The 25,981-nt window shown below is 37.7% G+C and overlaps 2 protein-coding genes across 6 annotated transcripts in view; one reads left to right on the top strand and one right to left on the bottom strand.

Annotated features, from left to right (window-relative positions):
* LAMA4 (laminin subunit alpha 4) overlaps positions 1 to 8,388 on the top strand; it is a 147,155-nt gene extending 138,767 nt beyond the window's left edge. For both annotated transcript variants that reach the window (XM_034669004.1, XM_002917163.4), the window contains exons 34-38: positions 317 to 476; positions 2,162 to 2,292; positions 3,390 to 3,483; positions 3,938 to 4,057; positions 7,918 to 8,388. In XM_034669004.1, coding sequence (XP_034524895.1) covers positions 317 to 476; positions 2,162 to 2,292; positions 3,390 to 3,483; positions 3,938 to 4,057; positions 7,918 to 8,063 — 651 coding nt within the window. In that variant the 3' untranslated portion in view covers positions 8,064 to 8,388. The remainder of the gene's footprint in view (positions 1 to 316; positions 477 to 2,161; positions 2,293 to 3,389; positions 3,484 to 3,937; positions 4,058 to 7,917) is intronic.
* A 5,214-nt stretch (positions 8,389 to 13,602) lies between these two features.
* Positions 13,603 to 25,898, bottom strand: FAM229B (family with sequence similarity 229 member B). Of its 4 annotated transcripts, none has more exons than XM_034669612.1 (4): positions 25,763 to 25,898; positions 16,852 to 17,008; positions 15,045 to 15,183; positions 13,603 to 13,825 (listed from the first exon to the last, which is right to left on the bottom strand). In XM_034669612.1, the coding sequence occupies exons 3-4, from the start codon at positions 15,167 to 15,169 to the stop codon at positions 13,708 to 13,710; spliced, it is 243 nt and encodes an 80-aa protein (XP_034525503.1). In that variant the 5' UTR covers positions 15,170 to 15,183; positions 16,852 to 17,008; positions 25,763 to 25,898; the 3' UTR covers positions 13,603 to 13,707. The 4 variants fall into 4 exon arrangements, with proteins under 4 accessions (XP_034525503.1, XP_011220557.1, XP_011220555.1 ...); XM_011222255.3 differs by having other exon boundaries at positions 16,852 to 17,011; positions 25,763 to 25,897; XM_011222253.3 differs by having other exon boundaries at positions 16,852 to 17,011; positions 25,774 to 25,897.
* Positions 25,899 to 25,981: the final 83 nt, after the last annotated feature.

Genomic DNA, 25,981 nt, shown 5'->3' with positions numbered 1-25,981 from the left:
TCATTCTTGAAGGAAAACAAACGAGGATAGTTCCAATATTTAATTTCAAAACCATAGCTGCAACTTATTTGTCATAGTGTATGTACAAATTTTCATAGCTAATGACTGCAGGCTGACATTATCAACTACAAAATCCCAGCCTCGAACTCCTTAAAGAAGCGACTACCTGGAAAGCGACTGACCCTTCAGGCAGCTGAGATAAGACAGGCGACTGCTTCGATTCTCTCAGGACTCGATTCCCTTCATTCTGTTTCCCTTTGATGCATACCTGCACGTGTGGAGAAAATGGATTTTAAGCAATGTCTTCTTTCCTCAGATCAACTCGGTCTATAGTTTCAGTGGCTGTCTTGGCAATCTTCAGCTCAACGGGGCCTCCATCACCTCTGCTTCTCAGACGTTTAGCGTGACCCCTTGTTTTGAAGGTCCGATGGAAACAGGGACATACTTTTCAACAGAAGGAGGATACGTGGTCCTAGGTAACAGTGACTTCTGCACAAAACATGAATCACAAAATACTTCTTTCCCGGAGGTGGCTGACAGGGAAATTGGGCTCAGAGTAAAAACTTCAGAATGCCAAACTCACTCAGCCCTAGAAAATGGCTTCTTTCCACCAGGATCCCCTTTGTCCCCTCCCGCCACGCCCAACCAGACAGGAGCACCCGTCCCTGTTTGCTTTCCCTGACTGGAACTTCTCCACAGTTGCCAGCCCTCTGACGTAGATGTAACCCATCTTGGCCCTTTTAGGATTTCCTCTGCTGCCCTGTGGTCTCATCTGTGTTAGCTCTGAGCCACCTTGCTCTCGTCTTTCTCTGCTGCCTCTTAGCATGGCCCATTGTCCCTACCAAAGCAAGTTCCACTTCCTACCTTTGCTCTGCAACCCCATCCTTCAGAAATTTTATTTCTGGAATTTTATTCTCCTTAACTTTCACTCTCATTCATTCAGCCAAGTTTTTATTGTATGCCTCTGGCATGTCAGCCCCTATGCTGAGTAATGGAACATAATAGTTCTAAAAATAAATACATAAAGTCCTAACAGACTATACACAATCACCATCCAAGCCATTCCAACAAATACACTATAGAGCAAACAGTAGGTATGAGGAAGACACAGGGATTGGTACCCTCAACATACCCAGATAAAGACATGACAATGCTACCAAGCGTAGCTTCCTCAACCACCCCCACATCCAATGAGAACACCAGAGGTCTCTTTCCTCTCTTTGTCTAGTTCGTGATTTTACTTTCCTTTCTCCTCCTTTATCCACAATAAAGCACTTACACTCATATTTCTCAGCCTTTCATTGGATTTCAATGATAACTCAAAGGCTCAGACAGCTTGAAATGCATAGCAACCTGCACAATTTATGTTCTCTATAAACATTAACTAATAGCAGGAAAAATTAAAAAGTGATTTATAAGGAGACATGTCAAGTGAATATTATTAAGATGCCCAGGTTTGCAACGTGTCTCCTGGAGTGAGCACGGCTATTCTTAATAAGAATTCATCTTCTCGCATCACAGCAATGGCAGCTCCTTACTGCTTCTGCTGCTCTCACTTTTTCTTTCCTCTGAAATGCTCTGTGGCACTGGCACCAGTGATCTTTATTAAGACTTATTTTAAAATACAGATCTGATGAAGTCAGCTGCCTTGCTCAGTGGCTGCAAAATAAAGTCTATCTCCCATACTTGAGCACGAGCGCCCTTCCCCGTGGCCTTCCTCACTCGCCTGGCCTCGCTTTACCCTGGCAGGGGACAATCCAGCCACACTGGCCTCCACAGTGCTCTCCAAATGTCCCAGCCTCTGAACTTGTGTTCGGACTACTTCCCTTGCACAAGTTGCTCTTTTCTTCTCCTCGCTTGTGAAATACTAAGTGGTCCTGCTGCTTCTAATCGGTTTCTCCTCCCCTGAGTTCCGGGAGCCACGGCGTCTTTTCCGTGTGCCGTCCCCACCCCACGGCCTACGCAGGAGTGGGTGCTAGTTACCCCAGACCCCTGCAGAGCTTTCCAGGGTGTTTGACACGGGAAATGCTATTTGCTCCTTCTCTATTGAAAACAGTGTCAAACTTTCAAAAAACAGATATAAAAATATATAATTATGAAATCACACCAAGGTTACAAAATTTAGGCCGCTGCTCTTAAGAGCTAATATTTCTTTCCACAGATGAGTCTTTCAATATTGGATTGAAGTTTGAGATTGCATTTGAAGTCCGTCCCAGAAGCAGTTCCGGAACCCTTGTTCATGGCCACAGTGTCAACGGAGAGTACCTAAATGTTCACATGAAGAAGGGGCAGGTAGCGGGTTAAAAATTGTTTTAACAGTCTGTCTTCTCTGCCCTTGAATTCTAGGTCTTAAGCATATTTATTTCACAGAGTTATTCCACCAGTCTTTCCTAACTGGGGGGGGGGGGGAAATAATGGGGAAGCTATACATGAAATTTAAATGCAGGCCGTACTTAGATTCAGATTCATATATTGGGAATTGATTTGATTAGAGCAAAGAGCCATGAAAATGTGGCAAAGCTCAAAATAATCATCAATAACAAAGGAATTAAAAGGTTTTAATAAAAGAATTGGAAGAAAACATTTTTACAACAAATGCGAGCAGCAAACATATCCAGCTATCAAAATGAGCAAACACTAAAGCATCTTTCTGTCTATAATACATTTGCATACCAGGTGTAAATATGTACATATATGCAAATATACATATGTATTATTTTCAATTACTAGAAATCAAAAAATTGTTATAATTAAGCGCCACTTTCATCCTAAAAAGTATGACTAAAGAATATTCATGAAAGTGTTGGACTAAATATGAAGGAGAAAGCAGCATATTTTCGTTATTGTCCCTAACTTAATAGAACTGATTTTTATTTGAGTTCTGGCACTATTAAACCACATAATAATAAAATCCTTGTATCGTGCTTACTCTGTGTCAAGCACTATTCTAAATGCATCATATGGAGGAACTCTGCTAGCCCCCCAGTGGCTCTGTGAGATAGGTTTCCCAAGTGAGAACACAGGCAGAGTGAGGTGGTGCCGGCACTGGGCTACGAACCCAGGCAGTCTGGCTCCACAGTCCGCGCCCTCCACCAATACCTTACCCAGCTTTGTAGAACACAGTCAATCCATGAAAGTTAAAGGAATTCATTTTATTATCTTGCTGTTCGTCTCCCCCAGCTTCTCTTCTGTTACTGTTCTGTCCTCTCGCCTAGGAACAGCTTAATGTCTATAGCCTACCGAAGAGTGACCCCTTGTGTTCACATTGCAAAGCTAATCCTTTGCAGATGGGAAAGCTTTGCTTCTCTGTGGTGAATTTAAGAAATCCAATTTTATCTCTACGAGGAAAAAGGAAACTATATAACGACAATGTATCCTGTCTTTTGCAGGTCATAGTGAAAGTCAACAATGGCATCAGGGACTTTTCCACCTCAGTAACACCCAAGCAGAGTCTTTGTGATGGCAGATGGCACAGAATCACAGGTGAGAAAAACAGAATGTCCTGGGATTCTTTTATAAGCCTACAACCCCACGCATGGAATGATGGCTTGGAGGAACTCAGACTCTAACTTACATGATAAAATAGGGGATGGACGATAGTCTAGAAGTGGCCAAGGAAAGAGAATCAAATATTATTGTATATATCAAATCCACATGTGATTTGAAAATTTGAATGCTGCCAAAATAGTCTTCGGGAGCTTTTTAAAATAATGCATAATTTATGAGGAAAAAATAGACTATCCTAAATATTCTCCCTTTCAGAGGAAAATGTTGCAGGGATTGCTTGGTTAGACATTGACATTTTCAATGATATAGAAGAAAGTGTGAGGTTTATTCTGGAATAAATAAAAGCCATCACTGTTATAAATTAGTCTCTTTCATGTGAAAATTAATCACTTCAGTGCCATTTATGACCAGTCTTTTCCTGGTATTTCAGTTATTAGAGATTCCAATGTGGTTCAGTTGGATGTAGACTCTGACGTGAACCATGTGGTCGGACCCCTGAATCCAAAACCAGTTGATCACAGGGAGCCTGTATTCGTTGGAGGGGTTCCAGGTAAGAGTTCTTTCAAAGGGACACATTTACAAATCCAAAACACAGTAAGTTCTTATAATTGTTATTTTAGTATTAAGAATGGAGCCATGTGTTTTCATTATACACCTAATAACTCAAAGGTTTTTGGATACAATGTCCTTTCATAAGAAAAAGTATACTGGTGATTATGACTCCTTATCCAAGGATCAAAACAAAGGAACACATAAGCACTACACTTCAGCCTCCTGCCTGGCTAATAACACTCTCCCTTTGCCATGTATGCTTATTTTTTTCTCTCTTCCCTTTACGTTTCCTCATGTCCACAGAGTAAAACACACACTCTATTTTTTCTCTAACACAAAGAAAACTCATTTACTAATACTGCTCTAGGACCTGAGAATCTTGAAGGACTTAAAGTTTGCTGATAATTACTCTGCTTCCTTACTAAGAAAGAAGAGAATCCACAGTTCTCCCTGTCCAAGATTAGTCTGAATTATGAAAACAGCTGCAGACTGTAAGTTGTTTTGTTCTGATGTAGTGACAGTCCCCAAGAGAGGTTCCCAGCTGCCATCCTGCAAACATCATCAGTAACATTGCTGCTGTCATCTGCCAAGAATGGTGTAATCTAGAGTGGTGACAGAAGGAATCTTATGGACCCCCCACAATTGCTTTAACCCTCTAGAGCGGGAACCATGACCTATGTTGAAAGTGTTCGTTGCACACATTTCACTAACTTGAAAAACTGAATGTTAGAGACGGAGAGGGAGAGATAAGAAGGAGAAAACCAAGCTTTTACAACTGGAATTTGTAGGTGATTTTAAGGAAAAACTTAGCATGGTTTTTCCTTGTGTCCTAACTAGATTATTTTAGACTGACCCATGTAAAAGCAAGTAATAATTAAGAGTAAGGAAAAAAAAAAAAAGAGAGAGATAGAGAAGGCACAGATCAAATTAAGCACCTGAACTTGGGTACTCACAAAATAGTAGCAACTAAGCATTCCTCTGTTTGTAATGTGAATTTTTCAAATACTAGTATTGACAATAACAGTAACTCCCTGATGAAATATTTGAGAACCTCCTCTTCTTTACTTCCGTATCCATGCCCATCTCCATCCCCTAGTCCTCTCCTCCTACTCCTGGCCTCAGTTCTGAAAGGGATTCTGGCAAAGGCCACCCCTGAACTTCCTGCAGGCAGTGTGGAAGGTGTGTCACCTCAGTTCTTAAATTTCTGTACATTGCTTTCTTCCTGGAAATCACAACATGATTTAAAATATTTCACAGGTTCCTAAGACCTTACAAGATCAAATCTGGCAAGGTCCTTGATCCTTTGGCCTCTCCTCACCCCTGCCTCTGGGGTCTCCCCATGCTTTCTGGGACTTGTAGTTGTTTCAGTGTTCAACGATGCCCTCCTTGCTTCAGGCCTTTAAATAGCACACGGGCCCTCAATTTGGGGGAAATGTTCTTGTTTTCCTCCCCTTTACCTTTTTGAGGGAAAACTTCTCCCATTCTTCTCCCAGTTTCATTCCTTATTGACCTTTAGGACTCGGCTCAGACATCTCCTGACACACACGCCCCCTCTCCCTAGAATGTGCTACGTTTGCGTATCCCTTTTGTGAATTTACCACAGGATTTTGTGGAAGTTAAATAGTCCACTCCTTGGTGCCTGGCAATGTGATTTAATTCGACAGAAAACAAACATTTATGGTCTATTAAGCATTGTACTAGGTTCTGAGAGAGGGACAAAACAAGCATGGCCGCAGGGCCCTCCTTCATGGAACTTACAGTATTTGTTCTTTACTTTGCACCAAAGCGCTTACTATACCATTCAAACAAATGTTTGTCTTTTTTATTTTTGTTTGTTTTCAGAGTCTGGTCCCAGCATTACACAGTGCCATCATCTCCCACTATAAGAGTGGCTGAGCACCAGACTGGGTGGGCAAGGTGTACCTGAAGCCAAGTTCAGCCTGCCTGAGACATAAAATGAATAGCAGATTTTAGCTAATGAGCCAGCACACAGGAAATAGTGGGCCAGGGGGAGCTACCCACTGCCCCATTACAGCTTTTCATTCCATCTAGGAGCCAGGCCAGCGAGCTAGAACAAAAGCAATTATATTTTAAGCTGAATGTCATTAATTACATCATTTTGAGCTGTTCAACATTAATTCCACTAAAATCACATCAGAAACTGAGGCATGAAAAAGAATAACTGAAGGAAATTAGGCATAAATAAGCCTCCTATAGGCACTGAATTCCCTTGGAATCTCAGCCAGTTCTCTCACATCATGCAGAACGCTGATGATACTATTCCTATCAATAAAAAGTTAATGCATTTAATGAAATATATTCCCCAAAAGTCAATTATACTATATAATTTAAAAATCAAAATTAGAAATTAAAAACATTTTTAAGACAATGTAGTTCACACATACACACAGATCTGACTATTCCTCTACTGAAAAGCCTGCATTATTCTGTATATAGTCAAGCTTTCGACCTGAAGAATGTTTGCTCTTAAAATCATGTGTTGATTTTATTGATCAGTTACTTAGGGTTCTGGGGCACTTTACTGTCACTACCCATAATAAATTGTGTGGTGAATTATGAAGATCATAATTTCTATATGAATTATTTCCTCTAGATGATGTTTCCCTTGAACCACAGGGTGGTAAGATTGAACAGAATCAAAATCCATATTCTACAAGTAGTTTCCAAAATGGGCAGAAGAAATAGATGTTTCTGCCCCTTATACTCTTTCCATTCACTCATTTTTATTCTGATGATGAAGTACACTGAGCAGCCTTGAAGAATATATATAGTCATACTAATCTAGAGACAAAGGGAAGTGATCTCTCAGCCCCTTCCACATCTATAACTTCATAATTATCATTCTAAATATGAAATGCGATTTCCATGATTTATTTTCAGTACAGAGCTTCTGCATAGTCTTAATCTACACAGCTCAGAAAACTTATTACAGCTGCTTGATGATATTTAATTTGCTGTCCTGTTTTATGCTCCTTCCTGAGTTAGTGATTTCTAAGTGTTTTCCATCTTTTATCTGCTACTGCTCACATAGCTGTTTGTACATAATAATAAGCTTTGACTAAATGGATTTTAATTCCATGATATTTCTAAGCTCTCTAAATTGCTTTAAATTATATTGCTTCTATCATCCAACACATTTAATTGTATCTGTACAATTAATAAGCATAAGGCTTCTTCTAGATCTCTAATTAAGATAAGGGGAGGAAGTTCCCCTGGCATACGACAGGGCACCTGTGCCCATACAAAGACCAGACTAGTTATCATTATCCTATTTATAGTTCTTAAACCCTGAGCTCAGAAAAATTAAAATTTAGCTTATGTGAATTCATTATTTTCTCGTTATATTTTATGAGCTTGGCAAAAATGTGGAGGCTTAAGGGTGAAGGGTAATGATACAAATTAAACAGAAACATTAACATTAAGTCTAAAAATAGTGTAGAAGCAAAAATTCCTTCTGCTTTTCTCAGTAAATCACACAAAATAAGTGAGACCCAGGTAAAATTAACTCTAAGAAGCATAAGCATAGGCAGATCCTGAAAATTCACTACTGAAGTTGTATACGTAAGTGGTAAATTTCAGCCCCAGAAGATAGCTGAAATACACTCAGAACTTGGATCATGGAAAACATGGCAGAACTTTAAAATTACCACATGTTCACATTACTTCAAAAGCAGATAAAGCTCCTGAGAAAATGAGTAAATTATCACTATATTCCATTTTTGACATGTAAATCATTTTGATGATGTGAGCAGTCGTTACGTATATTTGTGCCAGAGTCACATTTGGGCTTGGAAGGGCTCACCTGCAATCTTTGTTTTCATCTCTTCCTTTTTCCAGAGTCTCTACTGACACCACGCTTGGTCCCCGGCAGACCCTTCACAGGCTGCATCCGTCACTTTGTGATTGACGGGCGCCCTGTGAGCTTCAGCAAAGCAGCCCTGGTCAGCGGAGCTGTGAGCATCAACTCCTGTCCCGCAGCCTGACACGGCAGAGCAAGGCTGCCCCGTACAAAGTTCTTTAGAGCACTGAAAGAAATGCAAAGCCAGCCGGGAGGAACAGCAATTTTTCCTCCCAGTGGGAGCCTTCATCTAGTTGAGCAGGACTTAAATGTTAATCGTCAGGGAATGGATGTTTATTATCTCTCATTCGGATTCTTACCTTGGATCCAAAATGTCTGCAGTGAACAACAATCAAAGGAGTGTCACACTTACTTGCATTGTATTATTTCCTGCTGGTGAAATTACTGTTCCTGTTTCTAATAAAATAGAAGGGATTCTAAATAAACACTGGCACACATTTGTAAGTATGGCTAGATTCTCAGATTCATCTTTCTTTGAATTGAATTACAACAAAATATCTGAGGTATACTTTTCTTTATCCTGCAAACATTTACTAATTTACATAAAATCTGGAATTAGATGGCAGGTTTGTTTTTAGTACTTTTGTTTAATCTATCAGGATAACAAGAATATTTTAAGTATATAGCAATTAAAAGGTTGAATAAAGTAAATTTCTAACAAATTATTAGAAAAATGGAAGCATAATTTAATTTTTTTCTAGAGAAGAAAAAAGGAGTTAAACCACCTTTTTCCCCTTATTTCTTTAAAAGAAAAATAAAACAGCATGAGGGGAAGCTCCTGTAAGATACTATTACTGTGTGTTCTATATGAGTCATAGAAGACACTACAGCAAAGAAAGTAAGACATAATCATAAAATTCTATTCAAGAGTATAAAAGTTCTCTTATTAAAGGGTTTTTTTTCCTCACATAACTACACACAACTAGTATTTTCTAATTTTATGATTTTCTTAGGTTTCTAGATTCATAAAGTCTAGAAAAAATAGTCTTGAATAGCTGGTGTGATATTAAAATACAGAAACTGAAATAAAAGAATTATACCTGAAAAGATAATCAACATTGAAGACAGAATGAGAGAAAATAGGCCCTCACAGAATAGGATTAAGGATATGTAAAAGGAATAACTTTTAGGGGTAAGGGAAGAGGGCATAAAATATTCTGAGGAATTACTAAGGGAATAAAATAATCTCTGACCTTGGGGGAAAATATATATGTAAATTATATATATATATATATATATATATTCCCCTATAATAATATCAATTCATAGATGAATAACTGTATGCCAACCTCCATGAGAAGCTAAAGTTGATTTGATCATTACATTAATTCTATGAGGTGGCATTCAGAGATGAGAAACTTGAGACTTAGAAAAGTTAGGGATATATTGCCGGCTGTCATTCAGCTAGGCCAAAGAACCAGGTTTCAAAACAAGGGGCAGCATGATTAGCCCCTTGCTTCCTGCCTCCAGAGAACTATCTGCCAGCTATCAGTTGTCCTCTAAACCTGGAGTCACAAACCCAAATGCTTATAGAGCCAGAGAGTTACCATAAAGGAGTAAAGCTGGCAGGGTCTGACTGAAAAAATCAAGAGGGCACTTGCCAGGCTTATCTAGAAAGCCGGCAGATGCTCAACTCAGCTGACTCTCACCATGAAAGAACACAAGTCTTAAAGGACCAGAATTTCCAACAGAAGCTGGAAATGTAAAATTTGGGCTGTTTGGAATGGCCTGAGTTTCTGCTGGTAACAAATTAAATTAAAGCAACAGCAACCACAATACCAGGCTGACCAAACAAAACCTTCTAAACATATGTGACATCTAAACAAAAACTCTGAATCCAAGAGTCTAGAGCCTTAACAAGTACAGATTGAACCAGTGCTCAAAACACACTGCACCGTCATAATATTCCCTCCATCAGACCCAAACAGGAAGAAGTGGTTCTGAAACTCCCTACCATTTTGTTTTTTAAAAGATTTTCCAGAAGCATCCTAGAGGGCCACCTAGTTCCTCGTTCTCAGCAATAGCACAAAGTAAACAAAACCAGCCCAGCTGCAGACCCTGTCTGGACCTACTTAGTGGTTCCTGCACGCATGCACATGGACTCACATATATAGACTCACATATATAGACTTCTCCACAATTTACAAAGCCACTTTGCAGTGTTAGTATTTCACATTCTTATACTTGACAAATTAGAGTCTACTGAATCTACTTACCCATATAACTCCTGACCACCACACGATGACCTGAAGCCGAATTTGCCATTCTTAAGAGCCTGATTCAGCTCTTAGATGGGATTCCATCTTCTTTCATCTTCTGTCTAGGGAGAAAAAAAGTCATTTTTTTTTCTTTTAAACATAGTATATCGGGATTTCATATAGAGAAATATGGGTTGGGTGCTCACAGTAATTTTGACCAATTATTGTTTTGGTCCCTGCCAGTTCAGAGCCCTTTCACAATGAAGAGGCCTCCCATAGCCCCAGTTTGAAGGAAGAGCCCTATTTAGGCCTGTGTCCCACCTCCTCTTGTCATGACTACAGCTGATTGGACAAGAATACTGTACTATAGCTTCCCAGTGACGCCACATCCCATTATCTGGTGGTGTGTGAAGATGAATTCAAATCATCAGATATTTTCTCTTAAAATTCTGAACTGGGAAACATGAAAGAATCAAGGACTTAGCAGTAGAGGCTGAAGCCAAAATAAAACTATTTGAAAGTATGGTTTTAAATGTTTAACACACATGTATAAACACGCACTTTTAAAAAAGAAGGAAAAAGAACTTAGCATTTCCCACTCTCTAGATGTAGAATGATACATCTACCTGCCCGTTGTCTAGAGTCCGCCACTCAGTTGTCAGCCTGGAGTTTGTAGGGGAATGTATTTCAGAAGACACTGGGATCTATTTGTTCTCTGGGCCCCCACATCCTTGTATGTAACATAGTAGTAGAGGGTGTCAGGTAGAGTCTTTTCTATTTCTTTTAATCTGTGACTACAGCCCATAGCTGGGACCATAAAACAGTAAATATATCACTTTTGAAGTGTGAAGTCAATCCCTTCTCCTTTAGGACTAACTCAGAGAAGCCATTTCAGCACAACCAGCAATGTAACATGACAATCCCCCAATATCGCGCACGCACACACACACACACACGCACACACACACACACGGTCTATATAAAAAGGCTAGAAGGGCAACAAAATGAGGCACCATCCAGAATGTAAACTCCATGAAATTGTGTCTGTGTTATTCACTGATGTGTTGTAAGGGCAATGGAATAGCACCTGACACCTAGGTTTATGTTCAATAAATATTTGCTGAGTGAATTTCAGGAAAGCAGAATTTCCATAAAAGTTATCCCTCCTCACCTTACCTCCCAGTGCAGTCACTTGTAAAGTGCCTGGGACTCTTGAGGGGAAAAAAATCTGGTATTGATTCTCCGCTTGGGATCCCCTGAGCCCCAGGGATCCCTGATTGCTGAGATTGTAGGGGTAGAACAGGGAAAAAATGGTACAGCCCACCAGAGAGACAAAAAGTACTCCCTCAGATCTTTGGTAACCTTTCAAGTCCTGAAAAGTAGGGAAGAAGTTTGGCTACATGGATAAGGCCACTCCGTTTTTAAACTTCACAACACCAGAGGACATCATCCCCAGAGGACACTGCTAGGGGGCAGAATGGCCCAGGTGGCAGGTGCGGGGTGGGATGGGGTGGGGGGGNTATGTTTTAAAATGATCACATCTAAAGATGAATGACTAATGAGCTGATGTCATCCTGGAGGAAGGTTATGAAAGCATGATGCCCCCAAACCTGTTTATAGTCCCTCACAGAAAGCCCATATCTAACAATGTAAGCAATGTAAGCAGCCATTTACTCAAGGCAGAGGCTTTAGAAGAATAAAGAATTCATACTGGTAAAAAACTTACTGGTTTATCCTTTTAATATGTCTTTATGATCTACAGTAATGTCTCTATTCTCATTCCTGATATCAGTAGTTTGTGTCTTTTTTTCCTGATAATTCTGTTTAGAGGTTTATCGATTCTATCGATCTTTTCAAAGTACCAGCTTTTGGTTTCATTGATTTTTCTCTATTATTTATTTTTATTTTATTGATCTCTGGTCTTTATTATTTCTTTCTTACTGCCTCTTTTGGGTTTTGTTTGCCCATCTTTTCTGTTTTCTTAAGGTGAAAGCTTAGATCATTTTCTTGAGATTTTTTTCTAATGGAAGAATTTAATGTTTCCTAAGCACTCTTCAACTGTACGCCATCCATTTTGATATGTTGTGTTTCCATTTTCATTCAGCTCAACATACTCTTCTAATTTCTCCTGCCATTTCTTTATTCATGGGTTATTTGAAAACCTGTCATTTAAGTATCCAAATATTTGGAGATTCTCTGGATATTTTTCTATTGATTTCTAACTTAATTCTACTGTGGAATATACTTGCATACTCTGCATATTTTGCCTATTTTTCAGTTTATTGAGACTTGCCTTGTTGCCTACAGTGTGTCTATTCTTGGTGAGTTTTCCATGTGTACTTGAAAAGAATGTACAGTCTCTGCTATACTATCATTCTTCTTCCAGTTGTTGAAAGATGTTGAAATCTGCAACTATAAAATTGTTTCTTTTCAATTTTATCAGTTTTTGATTCATATACTTCAAAGCTCTGCATAAACACTTAAAATTGTTATAACCATTTTAACATTATGAAATGCCTCTCTTTATTCCTGGTAGTATTCTTTGTTCTAAAATTGTCTTGTCTATAATTAATATAGGCTATTCCAACTTTCTTTTGATAAATGTTTACATGGTATATATATTTTTACCTCTCATATTTTTAACTTACGTGTCTCTTAGTATTTAAAGTAAGTTCAAGTAGATAGTATCTTCTTTTCTAGCCAATCAGAGGATCTCTGCCTATTCATTGAAGTATTTAGACCTTTTGTAATTAATATAAATATCAATATAATTTGGCTTAAATTCATTATCTTTGTTTCCTTTTTCCCATTTTCCTGCCTTCTTTAGGATTGAGTGGTATTTAGTCCATTTTATCTCTACTATTGGGTATTAGCTCTCTGTTATTGTTTGTTTTTAGAGATAACTCTAAGGTTTACAATTTATTGGGATGCCTAGGTGGCTCAGTTCAGTTAAGCATCTGCCTTCCGCTCAGGTCATGATCCCAGGGTCCTGGGATTGAGCCCTGCCTCAGGCTCCTTGCTCAGTGAAGAGCCTGCTTCTCCCTCTCCCTCTGCCTGCCATTCCCCCTACTTGTGCTCCTCTCTTGCTCTCTCTCGCTCTCTTTGTGTCAAATAAATAAATAAAATCTTTAAAAAAAAAAAAGATATCAAGCCAGAAACTGGCTTAGGGTATTCAAGTGAAAGGATTCAGCTAAGTGGCAACCCAAATATAAACAAAGAAAACCAGCCTAAAACACATTAAGTATTTAGAACAGGGCTTTCATGATTGATAATCAAGGTGGATTAACCTTCATCTTGAATTATTGATATTAATGATCCACTGTGAGCAAAATGATCTCTAAAGTACTTTCTAATTGTGAAATATTATTCTGTCTTATCTATCAAACATAACTGATGGCTTATCACTACATATTTTACAGACGATATTGTGTGTTTTCCTACTAAAAGAAAATATTTCCACTATTGTCATCATCCAAAGGTGCCACCACTTTTATTTGTTTATCAGATCATAAGATGATACTGGCCCATTACCCTTGACCTAGTCAGACCTCTACAAAAGGCTTAATGATGCTATTTAGGATGCATTTCCTTGCTGCTTTGTGCGGGTGGCTTTCGCATTGTTGCATAGACAGTGATAGGAACATCAGTTATTGTAAGGCAATGACTTCCAGGGCATCTTCGGAGTTGCCTGAATAAAAGAGCAAATGACATGTGGTTAGATACTAAAAGGGAAATTTTTTCAGAGCAGCAAAGTTTGCATATCAACTGTTTTAAATCATTTTTGAAATCTTTGAATGTCACAATATAATTATAACACCGTGGCACTGATGAGCCATTTTAGACTTAAGTTGCAAAGAAATTGTGGCTGTTGCCATACATTTAGTCACAGGAAATTCATAAATATAAAATAACCCTCTAGATTATCATTTTGAAAGGTATGCAGTGATTGCTAAATGGCAAAAAAAGGTGGGAGGGAAGTGCATAGTTGTAAACATAGTGATAATACTATGGCAATTTATGCAATCACTCCAATTGAGATCTAAAAACTACAATATTTGTGGAAAAATATAAAACTGAACATACTATTCCATATACTATTCAAATGTTGATTGAATCTCAGGTTTAAAAGAATCTTTAAATGACATCTAGTCCAAAAATACATCTAGTGCTTGAATTTCTGTTCCAACATTCCCACCAGATAATCACCTAACTTCAGATATTTCTAAAGACGAGTGATTAGTATTTCCCAAAATAGTACTACATCCTTGAATAACTCTGATTTTTTTTAAGTACCTGCCTCATTAAGCTCAAATCTGTGTTCTAAAAATTTCCAAGATGTGAGAAATCTAACAATGTAGTATTTGATGTTTTGCTATGGTAAGCCGCAGAAAAGTGGAACAAATCCTATTTGTTCCACTTTTCTTCAATTTGCAGAAAGTGATTTTGTTCTATAAAACATTCATACTCTATATTACCATCTCTCTGCTAAAAATCAAATCAAAGCCAAAGTGACACTAAATCTGAGATGGGGGTCTTCTTCATATTTGTAGCTTTATGCCTAGCATATAGTAGCCCTAAAGATTTGCTTGTTTAAATGAATGTTATCTTTCTTGTAACTATCAACAACAAAAACAAAACAACAATCTAGCTAAAAATGTACCAAAAAAAAAAAAAAAAGAAAGAAAGAATTGGTCTATCACTGAGACAGAGGTACCAAAAACAAACTGTGTTAAGAATCTGGAATACTAATACTAATTTAATCTGCTAATACTAATTTAATAACAACGTTTGCTAATATTAACTAACGGTCCTGGACTTTTTTCTTTCTGATATTGAACATCAACTAAAGCTTCTATTGATAATAGCCATTACGCATTTCCTCGGTCATCAGGATGAGCAGACCTTACCTAGTTGGTGACATCTCTTTCCCATTACAGGCAGCACTGGAGCTCAGCCCAGAGTCCAGCCCAGTTGAAGAATCTCCTCCTTCCACTGGAAACCTCCTTGGCTGGGTCCCAAACCGAAAAGGCATAATTCACTGAAAACCTAGATTAGAAAGTTAAAATAATGGCATGGGGCTGAGTTGTCTTCAAAAAGTTCTTTGGAGACTTTAATGTTATTATTTTGTCATAGGTATTTAGAAACATTCTGAAAATGACATTTTAAAATATCTATAAAAGCATATAAATGGTATATTACACAACTCGCCCTTACATACAATTTGAAGTCTAGCAACAAATATAAAACAGCCATTAGATGGTAGAAGTAAACTGTGCCTTATGGTCAACATTATTGAAGTCTATTTCTGCTGTGTGGAAAAAAACAACAACAAAACAGTTTGCTTGAAATGGGTGTTACAATCAACAAGCTTGAGCCCCTACTTCCACTCCTCACTGCCTCTCTGCTAAGCCCTTCTTTTCCTCACAAGTATAGCCGAGCCGAGCCTCCTCCGTGACAGCTTCCATTAACCCTATTCCTGATGATCATTCATCTCCCCCACCTCTCTCCATTTACAGCGCAATAGTTAAGAAAGTGGGAGAGTTGGACAGACTATGTAATCCTAAGCAAGGTACTTAACCAAGTACGCTTCTCAAGGATAAATTGGGAATAACGGTATCTCCTTTCAGGGTAATAGTGAGGATTAAATAAGCTTAGACATAAAATGCAGTGCCTAACACATAGTTAATGCTCAATGTTAACTATTAGTCCCAGCAGATGCTACTGGGCATTATTAAATATATGTACACACAGACACACGACATAATGTATATGTGAGACACACGGTAAGTATGATATACATAGACACACACACACACACACACACACAACTGTACAAAATAAGCTCTTTACTGGCTACTAGTGGCTCTACTGGGAACTCTTCCCCAGCCCACTGCTCCCCACTCCTTACTTGCTAGGCCCAACTCATTCATTAAGTCTGAATTTACATTTCACTTGCTCAGAGAAGCCTTCCATAACCACTCCATTGTAGAAGTTTTCATAGCACTCTCTATTTTGGCTTTGCAACAGTTATCACTCTAATTCAGGATTTCTCAACTGTGACACTACGCGCATTTGGGGCCAGATAGTTTTTTGTTGGGGAGAGAAGAAGTTGGCCTGTGCTTTGCAGATGTTTTGCAGCATCAAGGCCTCCACCTACCACATGCCAAGAGCACCCCACCCCCAAACTCGCAACAATCAAAAATGTCTCCAGAAGTTGCCAAATGTTCCCTGGTGGAGAAGGGGAAGAAATCACCCCTCTTGAGAACCAGCACCCTAATTTTTTGTAAATGTTTTTGCTTAATCATTGCCCCCCCCCAATTTCATGCCTATTTTTGTCACCACTGACTGAATCGTGAATACCTAGAACAGTGGCTGGCAAACAGTAGCTAATAACTATTTTGTATCAATTTACATGTGTTCAACAAAAGACAGGAAAAATGAAGTGTGCCTTATAACTGTTTTTTATGCCTAGAACAGTATTCTATGCCTAATAAGTAAGTGTTTATTGTGGTAATAATAAAACTAAATTATTACAGTTTAGGAATTTGAATACTATATATAATGGTCTTTATTATGTTTCCTTTATCAAGGAAAAAAGTGGTATGCTCAATGACAAGTTAGTAAAACTACAATAAAATCTATGGTTTAGAAAAATTATCTAATATATGTAGGTATTAAGTTTTAGTTAATTTTATCAAGGATACATAGACTTACCAAAATAGGCTGAGTCTGATTCCTGTAGAGGTGAATAAATCAACTGCTTCTACTGACATTCCATAGAAGGCTGGAATTGCCAAAGGAATGATGATCAAATGTTCCAGTGACACCCAGAAATTATTACATCAGAAGATTCTTTCACATAGTTTCCTACCTGCTAAAGAATAAAATGTCAAAATTCATAGCTCCAGCAGCAAGCTGAAACTCAGAAAAGAATTGTCTCTAAAGTTTGACAGTCTTATTCTTATCACAGCCTTATTCTCCAATGATATGAAATATTTTAATCTATGAATGAACTTATATTCTAAACCTACAGTCTAATATGTACAAAATCAAGAGATTCTCACTTTATATCCCATTTTCATTATTTGCATATTCCAGTTTTCCCTTAACTATTAATACAAATCAATCCAATCTAACTATGACCTCATCCCACACCAAAGTCCTCAAACTGCCCCTTTACAAATTTCGCTATGACTCTTCCTACGTGGGATTCTTTATATCTTCTCCCTAATACCTGGACTACCTCTTCTATTTCCTCAAGAACCTTTAAATTCCCAAATGACAGAAATAAAGACAATTGAGAAAATAAGAATACATCTTGTACTGTCCTCTTGTTCTGTTCTCTGGACACTGAGGCCCTCCTCTGTTTGTACCATCTCCGCCAAAGGAATGATGATCAAATGTCCCAGTGACACCCAAAAATTATGACATCAGAATCCCTTCATATAGGTTCGTATCTGCTAAAGAATAAAATGTCTCATAGTTCATAGCCCCAGCAACAAGATGAAACTTATCTTCTGGACTGCCCTCCCTGCCCCAACTTCTGTAGCAAGAGCTCACCTCATTGAATGTTATACTAAAGTATATCTTTAAGCCAGAACATTTCTCTTTAGCTAATCTTTTTTTTTTCCCATTTTCAGAGTTGGTGACAAACTATTAAACGACACAAAGCATTTTTTTTATTTAATGAAAACCTTTTTTACTACCCACATTTTCTAAGTCCCCACTGTTTTGTTTTCATATGATTTACATGACAGGAAGTTGGCATTTTACATAACTAAGTTGATGTTAGACAAAATCTTACCTTTACCTTCTTTTTCTTCCTAGGGTGCTATGTGTGAATAGTTGATCACAATTTTGGCTTAGAGAAACCATTTAACTGACTGTGTCATAGTTAGACAAACTGAAATAATTGCTAGCCATTGTTAGCTAATGTATCATTAGGACCTAAACATTTGATCCTTAGGATGGCAAAAATTTTTAATAGTTTACATTTTCTAGTGGAGATGGCTGTGGGAAAACAATAGGTTTTGACATGAGAATTAGGTTTGAATTTTAATACCATGTTAACTCTGAGACTTTGAGCAAATCACTAAAAGTTTGCCTGAAAAAATGGTATGAATTTCTACATCATAGAGTTGTTTTGAGGAACAAAAATCTAATATGTAATAAAGCCAATGTCTGAGATACAAAAATTCCATCAGCACACATTCTTTTATCTTTGTGTATAATTCTTGAAATCAGTGTTGAAGCACTGATTTCACTTTTTAGTCATCGATATATTTTTTTTTAAAGATTTTATTTATTTATTTGACAGAGATAGAGACAGCCAGCAAGAGAGGGAGCACAAGCAGGGGGAGTGGGAGAGGAAGAAGCAGGCTCATAGCAGAGGAGCCTGATGTGGGGCTCGATCCCATAACGCCAGGATCATGCCCTGAGCCAAAGGCAGACGCTTAACCGCTGTGCCACCCAGGCACCCCTAATCATTGATATATTTTTAAACAACAAAGTGAAGTATCTGCATGTGAAGTATTCATAAATTCCTCTAATTTACTATGATTTTTAACTGGCTATTTGGCACAAGTTGCACCAAGTTTCTTTTTTTTGGTATGAGGGATACAATGAAATAAACCAAACAGTAGCCTTAATGATGAAACTTTCTAGCACTAGAGTAATAATACATCACAAAATGAACTTGACTCTCCAGCAGATCTTCACAGAGAAATGGATGAATATGTGGAGTGTAGATGTTGGGGGAGGGGTGCTGGAGATGGTGAAATCTCTAAATATTCTCTCTTAATCCTTATAAACCTGAGAGTAATAATAATCTTTTAATCCTCAGAATATCGATCCATGAGACACAGAAAAGGAGTAATGCTTGAACTTGTCATATCCTAAGACAATAGATCTATTACTAGGAATAATTCATTCGTACAACAAATATTTGCTGAGAATCCACCATGAGTCAGACATATGTTAAGTGCAGAAGATAAAACATTAAGCGAAACAAACACAGTGTCTATCCTAGTAGAGTTTACAGGTTAGGGTAGTCTATGTCCTACACTAGGATATCAAATCGGAGTCTAAAGAACAAGTAGACATTAACTAGGTGAAAATGGGTGGGAAGTAAAAACATTGAGACAGTTGAGGATGGGGCAAACAGAGAAAACAGCATGTGCAAAGATCATGTGCCAGCAGAGAAGACAACAGAAAATATGAAAGGCCAGCATAACCATAGTAGAGAAAATAAGAAAGAAATAAGGTCAGAGAAATAAGTAGAGGCTAAACCAAGCAGGAACATAAACCCAAGTTAAAGACTTTATGAGCAAGGAAGCTCACAAAAGACTTTTACTCTTTCAGGAAACGTATTAGGTTTCATTGATTTTTCTCTGTTGTCTGTTTTCTACTTGATTTCTTCTCCAATCTTTAGTATTTCCTTTTTCTGTTTACTTTGGACTTAATCTGTTTCTCTTTTTCTAGTATCTTAAAAAGGAAGCCCAGATCATTGATTTGAGACCTACCTTCTTGATATAAGCATTTAATTCTATAAATATCCATCAAAGCACTACTTGAGATTCATTCCACAAATTTTGAAATGTTGTATTTTCATTACCTTCAGTTAAAATTTTCCCTCTTGGTTTCTTCTTTGACCTATGAGTTATTTAGAACAGTGTTATTTTGTTTTCAAATATATGAAAATATTCTAGCTAGTTCTCCTTTATTGATTTCTTAGATTCCATTGTTGGCAGAGAACATTCTTTGTATACTTCTAATTCTTTTATGTTTATTGAGACTTGCTTACAGTCGGAATATGGACTACCTTGATAAGTTCCACATACTCTTGAAAAGAATGTATATTCTGCTGTCACTGAGTGAAGGGTTCTATCACTGTAATTACTTGGTTGACAGAGTTGTTCAAGTCTTCTGCATTCTTACTGACTTCCTGTATTCTACTTAATCAATTATTGAAATAAGGATGTTGAAATCTCCAAATATAATTATGAATGTATCTGTCTCTCCTTTCTATTCTGCCAGTTTTTGCTTCACATATTTTGAAGCTCTAATATTAGGTACCTAAATATTTAATAGTGTTATGTCCTCCTAATGAATCGATACCTTTATTATTAAAAACTATCCTTCTTTATCTCTAGTAATATTCTGTGCTCTGAAATCTACTTTGTCTGAAATTTATATAGATACTTTCTATTCATTAATTTTAGTATAATGTATCTTTTCCTGTCTTTTTATTTTTCACCTATCTGGTCTTTAGAGTCAACGTGGTTTTCTTATAAACAGTATATAGTTGACTCTTGCTTTTTCTTATCTACTCTGATGATCTCTGACTTTTAATTAGCATGTTTCAATTATCTACATTTAATATGACAGATATAACTGAATTTGTATGCCGTCTTGCTATTTGTATTCTATTTGTGCTATCTGTTCTTTTTTCCCTTTTTTCTTATTCTGTTCTTTTGACACACCTGAGTATATTTTATGAATCTATTCTATCTTCATTATTGGCTTATTGCTTTACAACTTTTTGTTTTCTCTTTGGTTCCTTCAGAGTTTATAGTACACATTTTTAACTTTTCTGTTTGCCTTAAATAACATTATGCCACTTCACATACACCAAAAGAACCTTCCACTTCTGTATTATTTTATCATACATTTTACTTCTACATATATTATAAACCCCACAAGTTTCTCTTTAAGCAACTGTTTTTAAAGAAAAATTTAAAAACAAGTGAACTCTTTTATGTTTGCCCACATATTTATCATTTTCAGTCGTCTTGATCCCCTTCAGTAGGTCCAGATTTCCCTCCAACATCATTTTCCTTTTATCTGAATGAAGATTTTCATTTAACAGTTCTAGTCTACTAGCAATCAATTCATTCCGTTTTTGTATGTTTTTACTTCACCTCCACTTTTTTCATCTCCATTTTTGAACAATATTTTTGCTGAGTATAAAACCCTGTCAACAGTTTTGTTTTGTGGGGCTCTTTTTAAGTACTTAAAGATTTTGCTCCAATTCTCTGACTTGCATTGTTTCTAAGTCTGCTTTTATTCTTAACTTTGTTCCTCTACATGTAGTGTGTCTTTTTTCCTCTGGGTGCTTTTAATATTTTTCTTAGTCGCTGGTATTAATTTGAATATAATGTGCTTGGTGTGGTTTTATTCCTGTTTTCTGCGTCTAAAGTTTCATTGAGCTTCTTGGGTCTGTGGGTTCACAGTTTTTATCACACATGAAAACTTTTCAGATATTATCTCTTCAAGTATGTTTTTGTTTCCTCCTTCTGGAACTCCAATTACTGTATAAAAAGCTGTTTGAAGTTGTCCCATACCTCACTGATCCTTTTTTATTCTCTTTTGGTTCTACTTTGAATAATTTCTACTGTTAAATCTTTAAGTTCATTACTCTTTTCATTTACAACGTCTAATCTGCTCTTAATTCCATCCAGTGTACTTTTCATCTTAGACATTGCATTCTTTTTTATTTCTAGATGTATGACTTGGGTCTTTTATATTTATCTCTTCTTAATCTTTCCATGCTTCCTTCTGCCTTCTTGAAAATATGGAGTATATTTATATTATTTTAATGTCCTCTTCTACAATTCTTTCATTTGTGCCATTTCTTGGTTTGCTTTTACTGATTCCTTTTAACCTCGTATGGAGTGTTTTCTACATCTTTGCCTATCTTGCAATTTTTCATCTGATGCCAGACATCGTGATTTTTACGTTGTTGAAGACTGGATTTTATTTTTAGTCCTCTAAGCACTTTCAAGTTTTTATCTGGAACACAGTTACTTGGAAATAGCTTGGCTCTTTGGAGGCTTGATTTTACACTTTTCCTGGGCTAGATGAGAACAGCCTTTCATCTATGGCTAATTTCTCTCCCCTACTGAGGCAATATCCTTACTGTACTCAACACTCCCAGATATTACAGGGCTCTTCCACTAAAGATACTGGGAATGTAAACTAGTCTCAGCCTTGTGTGAACCCCCAAAATTGTTCTGCCTGCTTCTTCCCAGTGGTTCATTCCTCAGTCTCAGGTAGTTTACCCACATACATATATTGATCAGTACTTAGTTTAAGGCTCAGAAATTCCCTGAAGATCTCCAGAGCTTTCTCAATACACTCACTCCTCTCTGGCTCTGAAAATTCTAGCTGCCTTGGTCCCATAGAATTTTCAGTTCTGTCTCCCCAACTCAGGATGGCTGCTGGGCTGTGTGTGAGCTCTGTTCATCAGAAAGAAGTTACTAGGTCTAGTCCATACTCAAGGAGAGGAAATGCTGTATTCTAATATCATGTCTGAGAATGCTTGTAACGTACTTATAAATGTTGTTCATCAAATATTTCTGGCTTTCTGCCTTCCGGAAATTGCAATTCCTGGCCCCCTATGATTACTCAGAGCCCATGTGACTAGTTTTGGACAGTGAGTTAACAACAGCCATTAAATGCAGTGCAAGATCCTCTTGAGTTGTCTTTCTCTCTGCCACAAAAGCCAAGAATGTACCAAATAGTGATAGTTCAGCAACCCAGGTGCCAGAGTGAGATAAATATAAAGCACAACCACAGAGACCTACCAAAAGATATGGATCATGTGCAAAAATATAAACCTTTATTGTTTTACACCCCTGAGATTCAGGGTTTAGTTGTTACCACAACTTAGCAAAATTTATCATGACCTAAACAGACTTAGGTCCAGACTTAAGAGCTGCCATAACAAAAATCTAAAATATAAGTCATTAGCATAGTCGTCAGGCAGCAGGTGACAAGAAACTGTTATTGGAAGCTGAAAGGATAGTTATTTACGTTATTAGTGGCAAATGTAGTGGGGAAACCCTTTGCAAAACTCTTGTGATAACCTAGAAGACAGATTATTTACTAATGAACTTGAATTTGAGTGGAAAAGGTTAGAAGACAATATTGGTAAAATGTTGGTTGCTATGGTTGTGTTTGTCAAGCTATATGAAAGAGAGGAGATGGGCTCAGAAATGCAGTGTGCCAACAGGGATAAAAATGGATAGAGCCCCCACAAATTCTAATTATATTCAAGTGACAACATGGGAAGTCAAAGAAGTATAATTTTCTTGGAACACATCTTATTCCCACTCAGAACTTTGCAATATATTTTCAACACCTTCCAGTACTGAATGTGCTATAAATGAGTCTAACAAACCCTAATTGTTTCTTCTCCACCATCCCACCCCCCAGACCTGCCACCACCTTTGTTTCTTGCCTGGGTACCCACAGAATTCTTTAATTCTGAAGACTGAGTAACTTAACCAGGATATATCCTAGTGTTGTCTGTTCTATAGAAATTTTTCCATGGAACATGGTATATCCTTTTTTTTATTGAAGTATAATTAACATACAGTGTTATATTAGTTTCAGATGTACAATATGATTCAACATTTCTATACATTACCCAGTATTCACCATGATAAGCGTACTTTAATACTTTTCCTATAATTCTTTTTTTTTTAAAGATTTTATTTATTTATTTGACAGAGATAGAGACAGCCAGCAAGAGAGGGAACACAAGCAGGGGGAGTGGGAGAGGAAGCAGGCTCATAGTGGAGGAGCTTGATGTGGGGCTCGATCCCATAACGCCGGGGTCACGCCCTGAGCCGAAGGCAGATGCTTAAACGCTGTGCCACCCAGGCGCCCCTCCTATAATTCTTAATCCTGTATCCTTTTAATCTATAGATTTTCTTTCCTTTAATATTTTTTATATCAGTAAGGACATTTCTTCTTCCGTTTGCTGTGTTCTCTATTTCAGAGGCACTTATTAATCTCATGTCAAACCATCTTTGTCTCTTTCATATATATTCTCTTCTATAAGCTTTAATACCTTTGTCCTTTGCCTCAGTTTTCTCTGTGATTATCTCAAGCTTCTCATCTACATCATTAATTTGATTTTCAGCTCTCTAGTCTGCCTCTTCGCGTTTCTAATTCTTCATTTCTAAAACCAATTCTTCTACTTACAGCTATAGTTTGAAAGGTAAGTTATATTTTTTTCACTGTGTTTGGATCAGAGGAGGTATATTATAACTCCACTAGAGCTGTGTATAACCCTCCAGGATGGTCTGGGTTCTGCTTGCTCTCCTGAGTTTGCTGAATATCTCAAAAGAGGTCTCAGTCCATCTAATCAGGAGTGTATTGAACTCCAGGCTATGCTCAAACATATGACTTCGATGTGAATTCCTGAAAAATATAAACTCTAAAAAGTCGTTCTGCTTCTACTGAGGTCCTGAAATGGGTGGTATATAAGGCTCTGCCTTGATTCTTAAGCAGAATTGCCTCTCAGTCTGATTCTCTCCAGACTGAAGTTATTAATGAGACTTGTTAGGACTTTCTTAATTTAACTTGTTCCCATGTATGAACTGTGCTCTATGAGATATAAAGCCTGCAGAAGCCAGAACACCAGATGAGCTGACACCATAACTCACTGCACAGACCAACTAACATCACTGCCTACAAACTGGACCAAACTTTGCAAATTTTGGAAGCCCCAGGCTTTGGGACTTCAACCTCAAGACCTGAAGTGAAGTGTTGGTGATTCCAGACTACACCTCCCACTGACTCCATGCTCACTAATAAGCAGTTAAGAGTAAAAGCTAGCAATTGCAAAACATTCTGGATTAAAAGTTGCCTATTAATCACAAGGGATATAAGTACTAAGGTTAAAAATATACAAATGGAAATGTGGAAAAGCCTAAGCACCATAAAACACCCATAGCAACTTCAAAGCTACCAGCGATCAGAGAAATGTAGTAACAACTATTATTTGTCTTGGTGGAAGAATAAGGTGTTCTAATCGATCTAATCACCACACGTAATTGCACATATACTTTAACTTTTTTTGTTTTAATTTAATGGAGATGGCTTCCTGGGATTTTGTAGTTCCTCAGAATTTTGTGGAAATTATTAATTTCAGTAAAGTGGGGAGTTCTTAATTGAAATGTGGTCTAAATTGATCAATGAGTTCAGAATGTTTTTCAATGCTTGACAGTTTTTGATACTTGGTAATCTTCAGGAATGTCTGATTTTTTAGTCTTCTTCCTTCCATCTAATTTACATAAATCTAATGCCTAGTTTTAATTTCATCTCTTCCACTAGACTTCTATTTACTGATCTACATCCTCACCCACTGAATCCTACTGAATTTACAGTCAGCACCACACAGTATCGTAAGACAAAAACCGTTTTAGTATTTCTTATGTATCTTAGACTGTAGGCTTCTTGGAGCTATATATTTGTCTTGATTTCTTTTGAACACTCTAGCTGGCCTAGAAGTTAATGTCGGGAGTATACAGCTTCAACAAACACTGATTGGGTCTCTGAAGCGCTTTTTTGTCAGTGTCTAAACTGCCTAGTTTCGGTTGTAGCCTGACACGCCTATCTGTCTGGGGTTTCTTTGTGCTTAGCGACACTGTTTTCTGTTAGAAGAAAGGGCTTGTTGGACAGACGCACGAAAGCAGAGCGTCCCGAGGAATCTGATTAAACGGAATTTGACCCAACTCCCAGGGTGTTGAGACTGTGAACAAGAACTAAACTTCTGATAGCCCATAGACACTTTTAAAGACACACATTTTAAAATCCCACTCCAAAGCCTAGTTACCCGCTGGTTACCGCGGCCTCCGGAGCTGCGGAAGGTCAAAGATGGTGGCAAGCAGCAGGACCTACGGTCCGGAGGCCCAGTCGCTATGGTAACGGTGGGACGCAAGTACCCTCGAGCGGCCTTCTGACGGAAAAACTTAGCTCGAGTGTAGAGAAGAGCGTAGCGACGCCAGTGACTTGCGACAGCAGCGTGACTTACGGCTACGCCACTCCTCCAGGC

Source organism: Ailuropoda melanoleuca, chromosome 10, assembly GCF_002007445.2.
Source record: "Ailuropoda melanoleuca isolate Jingjing chromosome 10, ASM200744v2, whole genome shotgun sequence".
NCBI lineage: Eukaryota > Metazoa > Chordata > Mammalia > Carnivora > Ursidae > Ailuropoda > Ailuropoda melanoleuca.
Note: the sequence above shows the minus strand (reverse complement) of the source record. Positions and strands in the feature narration are given on the sequence as shown.

What these genes read in the sequence shown, in the direction of transcription:
- FAM229B (XM_034669612.1), bottom strand. Translation starts at nt 15,169, where the DNA reads ATGCCTTTTCGGTTTGGGACCCAGCCAAGGAGGTTTCCAGTGGAAGGA. An exon ending in AAAGAGATGTCACCAACTAG is followed by an intron (nt 13,826 to 15,044) that starts GTAAGGTCTGCT and finishes TCTTTTATTCAG; the next exon opens with GCAACTCCGAAGATGCCCTG.